Consider the following 12,505-nt stretch of genomic DNA (forward strand, 5'->3'; position numbering starts at 1 on the left):
TGGTGAAACACCATGCTAATTATTTTTTTTTTCATATTTATCATATTTCGTGTTAGAAATGGGCCTAAATATGGAGAAGTCTTACAGCTGCATGCTTGAGGATTAATCAGTCTTGGATGAGGGTCATCTTCGGTTTCAGTTAGTCCTTGTCTTAGCCCTTAAATGTCAACAGGGAGAAATCATTTAGATCTGGGGTCTGAAACCTTAGAAAATTTGGTCTTCTGGTTTTAAGGCAAATTTGTAAAGTAGACAGACTGTTTCAAAACTGTGGACCCCCTTGGTGAATATAGTGCCAAGGACCTGCATGTGAAATGGAGCCCCAAAACAGGCAGTTTTGGAGTTCTGCACCAAAACGCTCATGTTTTAGGTCTCTCCTAATGAAAGTGCAGCCTTTACAGAATTGTTGTTCCAGGAGACAGCAAAGGGTGCTTTAGGCAAATAACTGTGAAAGGCAGACAGGAGAGAATGGCTGTTGTATGTAACATGTAATATTGTTTTGGTTTTTTGAACAGAGATCAAAATTCTTCAGTGTCGTCTCTTGAGCTTTATTAACAGGCCTGTCCCAGCCTCTCAGGGTATCATAGCGGTGCATGGAAGTTGGCTTATGCTACGATCTACAAACAAACTAGGATAAAAATTAGAGCAAATAGAGTCTACAGCAAGATTTAAAAAACAAAACAAAACAAAAAAACCCCAACACAGCAACAAACCAAACACAAAACAGTCAACACTTTTTCACCTGAATTACAATCTCTGTGTTTTCAGCACTCTCCACTGTATTTTCTCCAAACCTGACCTTTTTCTTTTCAAAATACTCTTATTTCAGCCTAATGAAAATGTTAAAATGCTTAGATATGTACAGATTTTTCTTTTTTACCTCGGGTGAAGGAAATGTCTGTGAAAGAGGGAAGGTGTTGTGTATGTAAAGGATGTGGCGTGTACTGGACACATGGTACACTCTCAGTTGTGTTTTTACGGTACTTAAAGCACGCTGAACACAGTGTAAACCACCTCTCTCCGCTTCTTCCCCCTTGCCTTCAAAAAACGTGTAATCTGGGTCAATAGGACTTAAAGTCTTAGGTTTTAATAATATTGTGTTACCAATACAGAGGGGATTTTTTTCAGCTTAACAGCAAACTGCTCAAGGATTGCTTTTACTTCTTGTGATTTTGAAAGTGCTCTAACATTTCTTCCTCTTTCTTTTATTTCACAGTTAATGAAATTATCAGGAAGGAATTTTCTGGACTCCCTGCCAGAAATCAGACATAGAAGAGATTTGTGAGACAACTTTTACTGAATCCTTCCATAACTGACCTCTTAGATCCTTCCAGTGCCCCTGCAACCTCCTGCTTCCTTAACTGTTCATCTCAAGGCACCAATTCAATGCAAGGAACAATGTATTGGCATCAGGCTGACAGCCTTGACTAAGCAACTTGCCACCTCTCTCTGTAAACATCAAGAAGGACACCCTTCCTTTCGTCCAAAGATCGTATTGTTCTCATGTAACAGAGCATCTGTCTGAGGAAACTCTTCAAGCCTGCTGCAAAATATCTATCTATGTATCGATCTATCTTAGTAATAAGGGAGAAGTGATAGGTCACTCCTGAACACTGCACAAAGCAAAGGAGGTTATATATTAGTGCTTATTTGGGTGGGGTGGGAAACGGGGGAAGAAAGAGTAATATATTCCATAAAAGAAAAATGACATTTTGTGGTTCACTAACAATGACTTGCCCTCAGGTCTCTTAAGCCCTTCTGAGAAATTTTGAAGTTGTAGGAAACTGAGGCAACCCAAGCTTGCTTGGCCTTTAACCGACCTGGGATCAAAAGCCACTTTTTTCTGACTGAGCACTGTGATCAGTATTTCAAACAGTAGATGTCAGCTGAATTCAGGAGCTTTCTTCATTTTTCTTGTCCAAGTGGGTAGGAATTGAAGGAGAGGGATGCTCACAGATAACCAGTGAAAAGAGAAATTCAGCAGTTGTAACGCCTGTCCCAGGGTAAAATAAACCCAGATAAAACAGAAATTAATATATAGGAGTCACAGTAAATCCAAAGATTTTATGATTGATCCTTGTTAATATTTAGGCAGTGTATGAACACATCTTAGTTATTTTCTCTCTAAGAAATTGTTGCTGTTTCTTGTCGTATAGAACCTGCTGTTGGCTCATAACTTGACTCATTTAGCAGCTGTAATATTTAACCACACAAGCTGCAGAAGAAAATAATTGCATCTTACAGAAGCCATATGTTCCAGAAAAAGTATACGCTTATTTATATTCACCTTGTCTCTTTAGCTTTGCAAAGCTACGAGCAATTTCTGGAAAGGTTAAATTTCCATGTGAGTTAGTATGTTTGTATGTTTTGCTTCATGTGTTAGAATATACTGTACTGACACATGCTTATCATGATAAAAGATAACCGCTGCCATCTGCAGTTGTACGGCTAGCAAGTTTATAACATTTTGGTGTGTCATTGCTCCCACAGTGTGATAAAAAGGCATCGTGAATGGATAATCAATGTACAGGAAAGGATATCCATAACATGGTAGTAAATACATAGTAATATTTCCTAATTTTGTAAATGAGGAACGCTGATACTTTTAAGAGTGCAGAGCCTGAGCTCTGTTCTAGAAAAAAAAAAGTGAAACTATGCTGTTTTCAGTTGTTTCACAGTAAACTTTGCTGAATACCTACGTGTTCACATGCTTACAGCAGGAATTAGGTTATATGAATACAGCAGACCAGCAGAGCGGCTGCATAACTGGTTCCCCAATATTGCAAGAAAGATCTTGCACAAACCCTGCAGAGTATGTGCTCGTTTCAACAGAAAACATTTCAGGAGCATTGAGAAAAATACATTTTCTGCCGCTAAAAGTTGGTGCTTAAGTTCTGCAAGGTCATCTGTCAGTTTTAGAGTGGGAGACAGAAGCATTAGACTCCCCAGAACACCTGACCTGACCGCCTGTTACCAGCAGAGGTGAAAATGGCCAGGTTTATTGCTGACTTTTACGGAAACAAAACTGAAGCTCAGACTAGCTGAAATGACTTCTGCACAGGGGAATTATTGATTGTTAAACAGCACTCATACAGTACTTTGACTGGCTCACATGCCTCAAATAAGCTATTTTGGACTGTTTTAAAACTGCCACTTCACCAGAATCTGACATATACTATGGATTTTTAATGCAGTCTGGTGTTTTGCATCACTTTGAGCAATTCCTCAGGCCAAAAGTTGCCTGTCAGAAGTTCTTTGCTGCATCTGAGTAAAAGAACAGACCGAATGTGTCTGCCGGTTTCACAGAATTCATGCTTGGAAGTATCAAAAATGAACATCTAGTTTTCTCTGAATGAAACCTGTGACATATAGGAGAAGTTTAAAAAAACCCCATTCACATAAACCCCCAAATAACTGACAAGCTTTTCTCTTACTGGATTTTAAATAGATTATCAAAGAAGAACATGAACGTCTTTTCAAATCTGTAGATGCACTGATGTAATCTAAAAATATTGCTGCTTATTTAGTGATTGTCGATAGCAACTGCTTGTCAATAGTCCTCTGTATACAGATAAGTGGCTGATCTTGAAGTCAGATAACCACACACCAAGTCCACTCACAGTCCTCCTGCAATGTGCAATTGCAATATGCATGTTCGTGATGTGGACTCATGTTTATTTTTAATTTTTGCCACTATCCCCCACTGATCATTTAAGCATCTTTCTCCCCTTTTTACTATAAGGCATAATAAATGTGCATAGCAGACAAGAAAAATGTGGACTTATAGCAAAGGCTTTTCAGCATTCAAAGGGACCCAGGCAGGGAAGCTCCTGAGCCCCTGGAACACTCCAGCAAAGCTACTTTGCAGGATGCACCCATGAAACATGCGCTCTTTAACCAAAAGACAAAATTTCCACTGCTCTTTTGTGTCCCTTTGGGCACTTTGCTGTAGAGAGGGGGAGAGGGTTATTTTATTTTTTTTAAAACGTGCTACAAGTGCTTTACTTGTGCTTGCATTAGCTGTATTTCTTCCTCATTTTTAATGCATAGGTATTAATCTGTATGTGTGTTTGTGTAGGTGCATATACATGCATATTTTTATAATATAACCATATATACCTATATGGCTATATTATATAAATATGATGATATACGAACACACACAACCCCATTACAAACTTGAGTCACGATCCTATAACTGGCTCCAGTCAGCCAGCTGTCTGCAGGCACATGAAGCCAGCTACTGGATCGAGGGGGTCATAAGATGTATATAATATAGACTACATTTTAGTGGTTTTATTTACAGCTACATGAGGTCAGGCTGTGCTACTCTATTTGCTTTTACATGCAACTGTTAGTCAAATAATACAGCTTTAACCAACTTTATATTTATTTCTGGAGAAAAGGAGTATCCTCAGACATAGCGTTATGCATTGCTGTCTCTTTTTAAAAAGAAAACCAGTATGTTAAAATTATATAGCTAGGCTGAAGAACTTCAAAATATACAGTACTAAATTATTTCCTGTTCTTGCTGAGCAGTGTTTTTCCAGTATTAATATTTTGTTACTTAGTACAACTTATTTGCGCTCTTTCTGTAGAAGCATTAGCTTAACCTTGGAAGAGTTAATACCATTTTGTGAGTAATTTGTTCTCACTTTATCTGGAAGATAGCCATATTTGCACATGAGGAAATACTGTCTTTCCTCAGTTATCTGAATGTTTCACCACAGTGCCTTCCTGCCATTGTACCAAAGGCCTCCAAATATATTGTCTAGAGGGTGAACAACTCTAATGCATTTTTCCATCAAAGTTATACCATGCAAAGTACATGGGGCTCGTTGGAACTCAAAAGTTCATCTCTTTCTTTTTTTGTGTGTGTGTGTGCATTTTTTTAACTTCCATTTTTCCGTCCAAGCTTTGGCTGCAGATACAGGATGAGCTTCTATAAACTTCTGCATCAAATATATGAATACGTAGAATAAAATCATCATTCATGATATGTAAACAGTCTGAGAGTGGAATGGGAGTGGACAGATATCAGGATGACTTTTTTTTTTTGTCAGTTATGAGCGTTGGAAGTACAGTTTGGCAGGAGAGTAATTGCTCATGAAGATACTTGCAATGAAGTATGAAGTCCCGTTTTTGTTTTTCTCCATGAGAATGAGCAAAATGTAAGATCTGAACAACAGTGATGGAACGAAGTGTCTAATGTATGTGTTTTTATTGGTAGAAAGAATGTAGAAGAGCCATGGTTTTTGCACTTGCTTTATTTGTATCCATGTAAATATGTATCACTTCCATTCTTCTTGTAGGAATACAGCATTTTCTGAATGTAGAATATTTCCAAAACCAGCACTATGTTATTCTCTATTGTATAAAATACTGCTGCTTAATAACGTATCTAAAACAGTTCTCAGATTAGCTAGCATGTTTTTAAAAGTATATTTTGTAATCCATATCTTTACAAAAAAGTGTCTATGCTTTTTGTCTGACCAAATATGCAACACCTTTTGGATTAAGGATAGTATTTATAAAGGATCAATTTTCATTTTCTAAGTGTATTAATTTTCTATGCAATTGTTGTTGAATTGTTATTGTTCTAAAAAGAAATATTTGATAAATTTTCCAAAGACTTCAAAGACAGCTTTAAACGCTTCAGAAATATGTTTCTAAATATTTCAATCTGACTTTTCCCACTGCATTTCTTTCCAAATTGCTACTTAATAAGGAACAGTTATCTGCCAGATGGGATTCAAGAAAATTACTCTCTTAATTTCAAATTGTAAGTTGATTCAGATCTTCATAAATTTTGCACCACTTAAAATCATCAGATGTTCCAGTTTATCTGCTATTCTAAGTGTTTGTTATTTATATTATGTATTCCTGTGCAATAGGAAGAGACACCAATGTTGGATTTAGACTGGGTGAATTCCAAATTCTCCAGAAATCAACTGTTTTCCTCATCGTTTACATTGCAGTGTTTTCTTACCTGTAAATGTAAGGCATCTATTTGCCATCACACCTGGAAAGTTATAATTCTTTATTCATCTCAGTTCAGAAGGAATAATCCACTTCTTTGAATGTTTGACATAAGATTGACATCTGTCTTTAATGTCTGCTACTTTATAACTGCAGTGGGTGACAGCTGGTAGCTATTTGCTCAACTACCAGCCAGTATCTAATCTATTACAGTCTGTTAAAGATTTGTTTAGCCATTTTCATTGTTCCTGGGGTACAAAAAAATATATATAATATTGGTACCCAACTCACATTGCAATAAATTTCAAATGAAGGTGCTGGTACTGTGTAAGATCGTATAGGCTGCAGATGAGTGGTTATCTGGGAAAAGCTAGTAATTTGAGGTTTATTTCAATAACTCTCAGAAAATAGCAAAATCGGGTAGAAAGTTCTAGAATGACTGACTCACAAAAATGAGTAATGATTTATGTGTCTGTAATAGCCCAGAAATCCATGGATGTGGTGTTGGAATAATCAGTTATTCCAGGATTAAACTGTCTTTATTTTCCTGATGCTGATCAGTACCTTACTACACAAGTAGTGTGGGGAGACCTGGCAACAGAGAATCAAGCTACAGTTCTGTCTTAATAATGGTGGCCTAATCGGGACTTACATATTTGTGTGTACATGTGTGTATGATTATGTGTAATTATGAAGTGATCCCCTCCTCACAGAAGTCCAAGCCTCCTTGCTGAAGTTCTACCCTTTATGTTCAGGTAAAACCATATGTTAATAAATATGAGCGAGCAATTGTCGCTGAAATCATCCTGGCAGATGTCTTTTTAATCAAGCTGTTCATTCAGAAACCTAACTTTAAGAATCGGAAAAGGTTTTATACCATTCACATTCCTACAACAACAATGTTAACCTCCAATGTAATGATTTTTTGCTATCTGTAAAATATTTTTATATATTGCCTGTACTATGGTAGTTTAGCAATAAATGAAAGGATATCATCTGCTGCATGAGTGTTTGGTCTATTCTTAAATACCTTTATCACCTTTGATAAACTAATATAGTCATCTTGTCCTCATTCCTCATCGCCCTCCTAAATACTCACAAGAGGGGTGTGCATAAGGATTTCAGAGCATGGAGCACCACTTTGTTAATGAGATGCCCAGTACCCCTTTGCATCGAGAGCCCATTCCATTTCTGTAGATGAGATAGACTGATACATGCAGTGACAGTTTTATGAACTTCTTCACTTTCTCTTACTATGTTCCCTCATTGAATTTTCTATTCCCGCCAGCACCACCCAAATAAAAAGCACTAAACCATCCGCATCAACAGGTACTCCAGAGTTTTGACCTGGCTTAATTAGTAGCATTAATTTCTATCTGTGCAAATGTCCTTCTGTATCAATATATGCTTTTTGGAGACTGGGTGTGGACTCCATTTAATTTTTGTTCATCTAAAGCTTAATTCTGCATTTCTCTACTGGAGACACAAACAGATACATTTTCATACTGCTGTGCTGGAAGAAAGCCCAGAGCCCATTATGTCTCAGTAAGAGTCGAGTTTATATAGCATACAATTAAAGACATTTACCTTAACAGAATCAATATTATCCTTTGCATTTAAAAACACAGAATTAAAACCATACTTGATGCATGTTGGACACAGAGCAAGGGCTTTGCTTTGCTTTGCTTATTCACAAAAGCCTCAGAGCAAGCACCATGTGGAAGTTCTTAACTCCCAGTACACTGTACAAAGGCTGGGAAGCTCATAAACCAGACAGGCTTCGCCAACAAAGAAGCTGTTACTGGCTAGGAGAGAACATTTTATGATGAGCAAATATATGGCACACAGGAATTTAGCTTTATTCAGCAACAGGAAAATTTAAGTAACTTAACCTGGAAATTCCACAGCTAAGGGCTGAGAACTTGAGCACCTGACTTGATACTCTGGCTTTAATTTATGTCTTGGGTCCAAATGAAAAGACTACAACAGCACCCCAGTTCCCCAACCCAGGAAATTTCCTGGATTTTGTAGACTTAACTGACTACTTTATATCTCTTCAACACAGCTGGCTTTTTTTCCCAGTTTTACTTTTCATGGTAGCAGCAAGGAAGAAAAAATTCGTGTTTCTAATGAACATCTGGGTTTCGTGTGAGAACTCGCTTGCTCGCGTGCTCCATTGTGTAAATACGCGATTTACAAGTTTGGTTGGGTTTTTTTTTTTTATTATTTATTTAAGTACAAAAGTAATTTACTTAAATTAAGAAGCTGCATTTCAGCTTCATACCAGATTCTTGTCTGAATACATCATCACTGGCTTGCTCAGGTGGCCGTGCTCCACTGGGCTGCTGCGAAGGGAGCCTCGCAGGGACGATGAGCTCCCACCCAATGCTGTCCTCGTCTTCCCGATCCCTGCTCACCTTGTGCTTTAGCCGGACCATCTTCTCCTGCAAACAGCTATCACCTGGGTGAACTCATGTTGTAGAGGGGCTTGAATTATTTTTATTTAGGGAAAAGAAGACCGCAGCACAGGATTTGAGCTCCTCCTAAACCGAAGGGCAAGGCTGCTGGTGCAGCAAAATTGCCGAGGCTGTGAGGAACCAAAAGCCCAGGGAAGGGGGAGGCAGAAGAGGTGGGCAGGGGCTGCGCTGTCAACGAGTTGGCCATATCCAGGCTCTAGAGGTGGCTGCAGCACAAAGGCACCTCTTTATTCAGTGGACTGTAGGCCCAAAATTGTAGCTGAAATCAAGTGGGAGGGCACGGAGGCAGAGCTGAGCAGGGAAGGCAGGCATGTGAAACAAACGTTCTCTATCTGTTGCTCAGAAATAGAAAAATATAAATAGTAAAAGGATTTTTTTTTCTTTTTGAGCATGGCAGTCTATTAGCTAACTACTTGTGAGAGCTCAGCTCTGCTCGGGAATTTTTGATGAAACGGACTTTCAGGCCAGGGGTGGGGTACGGGGAGCAAGCCCCCAGCATTCACCACACCAGCCTTGTGTTCTTCAGCAAACAGCTAAACACGTACCAGCCCGTCCTCAGCCAGCTGCTGCATTTCGGCATGGCTGTGGGACGGTGTGCAAGTCAAGCAGCCATTTCTAGGTGATAGTAACTACTCCGAGGGCTAGGCTGTGCCCTGGGCTCCGGGTAGTAATTGCAGCTGAACTCTGCAGCCCCTGCATTTGACACTGACCCTGGCTCCCTGCCTCTGGTGAGGTGGTGAGACAGCCCGGTCAGTGCTGGCCCCACGCAGGGAGCCCCATCACCCCCCTGAGCCCTCTCCTCCGGCAGCACCACGAGGAAAGAGCAGAGAAAACATGACTCAAAGGTCCCCCGGGAGCAGCCCGGGTCATCCACCACCTTTTGCTGAGAGCAGCAACTGGGAACGCCTGGTCAGAAATACGGCTGGAGGTTTGGAGCGGGTTAGGACGTCACATTTCGGAACCTCTCTCCAGAAAGCCACAGTGACTGCCTGCACCCACGTGCCCTCCCGGCCCTTGGTGGGGGCCATCGGAGCAGCAGCAAGCGCACAGCCGAGGGGAAAATATTACAGCCTCTGCCCCTGCAGAGCAGAGCAGAGATTCACGCTGTGATTTTGTGGCAGGCCTGTAATGATAGCTTAGGAGTAATCACAGGAGTAAAGTTTGATTCACATTTGTTTTGACAGATAATATCAATGACATTTTGCCAGCTCTGTGCTTCCCCCCCTTTAATTTACATTTTTTCTGCAATGATGTCAGAAATTGTCACAAACCCGTGTGCCTTAACTTTTTACACCAGGTGAACTCAAGGCATCGAAAGCCATCAAAGACTCAGAAGTATGTGTGACCCCCACCCAGCCTTACGAGAACAGACCTCCTTATGCCTTATTGCCTGATTCCTTGCCAAGTTTGCCCTGATTTGTACTACAGCTGAAGCCTCTAACGCTGCCCTTTATATACCAAAATATGTATCTGCCTCTAGCTGAAAGAAAAATTACAAACTGGCTGGAGAAGGATGAGCAGTCAGTGGTGACGACCACACCTGTGCTGCGTGGCAAGTGAAGGGGCAGGACTGCAACTCCCAGCAAACTTTCCCCATCCTAAATTAAAATTAAAGGGTTCCCCACATAAGAAAAACACCTATGGGAAATGGGGCCTTGTTAGCATCATTTACTTACCGTGAGAGCTCTGAAATGTTACCGTTAATTCCCAAAGTTTTCCAGGCTTATTTATGAAGTGGCTTCGATGTATGAAGAGGCTTCAATATATAAAGTGGCTTCAATGCGCAGGCATCCCTAACGCCTCCAGCCAGCAGCACAGCGGTCTGCTCAGGTGTTGTACGGGGACCTCAGCCGACCACAGCTCTTGGGCCCCCCAGAGCATGACCGGCCGGCCGTCGTCTGCATCCTGCTAGGTAAGAGCACGTGAACACATCACTCATGGGAATGTATGTATTTTCTATGGCACTGGCTACGATTCAAAGTGAAGCTTCATTGACTGGCAGGTTATTTTTCCTTGGAGTGATGCTAAGGTCTCAGCTTTGACCCGCTCCGTCTGGATACTCCTGATATGTCAAATACTCGGTGAGGCTAGATCACTGGTGAGATGGATAGTCCTGAAGGTTTGAGGTGGCTTGAGTAAATTTTTCATGGACTCTTTATACAACCTTATTGAAGATGAGCAGTATCATGAAAGCCTTCTCAGCTGCCTGATTATATCAGCACGAGCAAGCCACTGAAACCTAAGCCCAACAGATGTTTAACTTCAAAGCTTTTTCATGTTAGCCTTCACTAAAGGAAAAGGTGGGGAGAAACCTTTCTTTTCTGAGTTGAAGTCTCCAGTGACTAGCTCAGCCTACCGTTAGCTTAGGGGTGCCTTTCTTCCCTTACACTTTTTCTTTTTCCCAGTTCTAAACTCAAACAGTTCTGTAAATCAGGATTTGTGCTAGTTATCTATACAGGGCTCTTGCAAGAAACCATATTGGCTTCATTTACCTTTAAAAAGGCCATTAACATAAGCAATAAGTAGAAAGAATAAATGTAATTGAACCATGCCCACACATCTTAACATTTTCTAGGCTTTTACAGGGAATCGGGGTATGTAATACTTTGCCTCACAGCGGCACTGCTCCCTCTAAGCTGCAGGCTGGGGACAAAGCAAAGTTTATGTAAAATTTGCTCTTTAGGCTGCATGGAGGGTTGGTGGTTTGGTTTCCGCTCCCTCCCCCCCCCCCCCCCCCCCCCCCCCCTTAGCCAGAAAAAAAGTATGGGGAAATTCAGCAAAGGGTTTGTTGCAGCACAGGATATCACTGCCATCTGCAGGGAGGGCTGGCTCACCGCTGCTGCACCGCTCCGGCGGCGGGAGCCACCCGCAGGGACCCTCAGAGCGCAGGCACAGCTGCAGCACCGCAGGCAGCATGAAACCCTGGCCATGGAAAACACTTCCCAGGTGGGTTCAGCAGTTAGGGGAGAGGGAGGCACCACCACATGCTGCACCCTTGCACATCACAGCCTTGCACACCAGAGCCCGGCACACTCGCCCTTGTACACCACAGCCTTGCACATCGCAGCCTTGCACACTCACCCTTGTACACCACAGCCTTGCACACTCACCCTTGTACACCACAGCCTTGCACATCACACCTGTGCACGCCACATCCTTGCCCACTGCAGCCTTGGCCTGTGACCAGGCTGCGTTTGCTGGCCAAGGAGTTTGCAGCTTCCCCTGGACCTCCCTACTCCAACACCAAAAGGCAGCAAGAAGCGCCGCCAGGTGAAGCACTGACCCCCCAACAGACAGACACACACACACTCGCACTTTTCCAAGCATGGGGCCATTTGCCAGCCTTTCAGAGAGAGACACAGGCAGGCAGACACCCCCACCCTCCCCTCCAGGGATTCCCAGACATCTCTCCCCAGCTCTGGCAAGGCTACGCCAAGACTAGGAAGCATTTCATGATTGTGAAAACTGTTTTGCCTGGAAAACCCTTGTTTTCCAAGTCTTCCATGCAGCTTGGTTCACCTTGTGCTGCCCAGTTCCCTCATAAGAAAGCAGGGAGTTCTGCTGGGCTGATCTCTGCCACCGTTTCACGCACCGGACAGTGGATGGTGACCGTAGATGACACCTTTTCTATTAATCACAGCAGCCCTGGATTAAACCAGTATTTGCACAGCTGTTGCATTAGCTACATGACTTCCCAGCCGTTTTCTTCATTCCCCAGCACTGCACACTCCTGGTTTTGACTCCAAGAGCCAATTGCCCCATTTCACAGCTGGGAAAACCACATCAAACCTACCTGGCAAACAGCAGGAGCCGGCCCGGGACCAGCCACCACCCCCAGAGCCGGTACGGAGACCACAGCAAGGATGGAGTGTTGGCCCCTGTATAGTTTGATTCCTACCCTCTAGAATATGACAAAATCTCTGGTTCACATGACAGGGAGTGGGTCTGGCAACAATTAACCATTGTTTTAATTATCCCTTCATTCTTTAGAAACAGGTTAAACTAAACATGTAATTTTTACAACTGAGGAGCTGCATCTAAAGAAGGTCCAT

The 12,505-nt window shown here is 41.9% G+C and overlaps 1 protein-coding gene across 5 annotated transcripts in view; it reads left to right on the top strand.

Moving 5' to 3' along the window:
- Positions 1–6,978, top strand: part of NFATC2 (nuclear factor of activated T cells 2) — a 101,178-nt gene extending 94,200 nt beyond the window's left edge. For all 5 annotated transcript variants that reach the window (XM_055814188.1, XM_055814186.1, XM_055814183.1 and 2 more), the window contains one exon: positions 1,214–6,978. In XM_055814188.1, the coding sequence (XP_055670163.1) occupies positions 1,214–1,269 (56 nt within the window). In that variant the 3' untranslated portion in view covers positions 1,270–6,978. The remainder of the gene's footprint in view (positions 1–1,213) is intronic.
- Positions 6,979–12,505: the final 5,527 nt, after the last annotated feature.

The sequence above is a fragment of the Falco peregrinus genome, chromosome 9, assembly GCF_023634155.1.
Source record: "Falco peregrinus isolate bFalPer1 chromosome 9, bFalPer1.pri, whole genome shotgun sequence".
Taxonomy (NCBI): domain Eukaryota; kingdom Metazoa; phylum Chordata; class Aves; order Falconiformes; family Falconidae; genus Falco; species Falco peregrinus.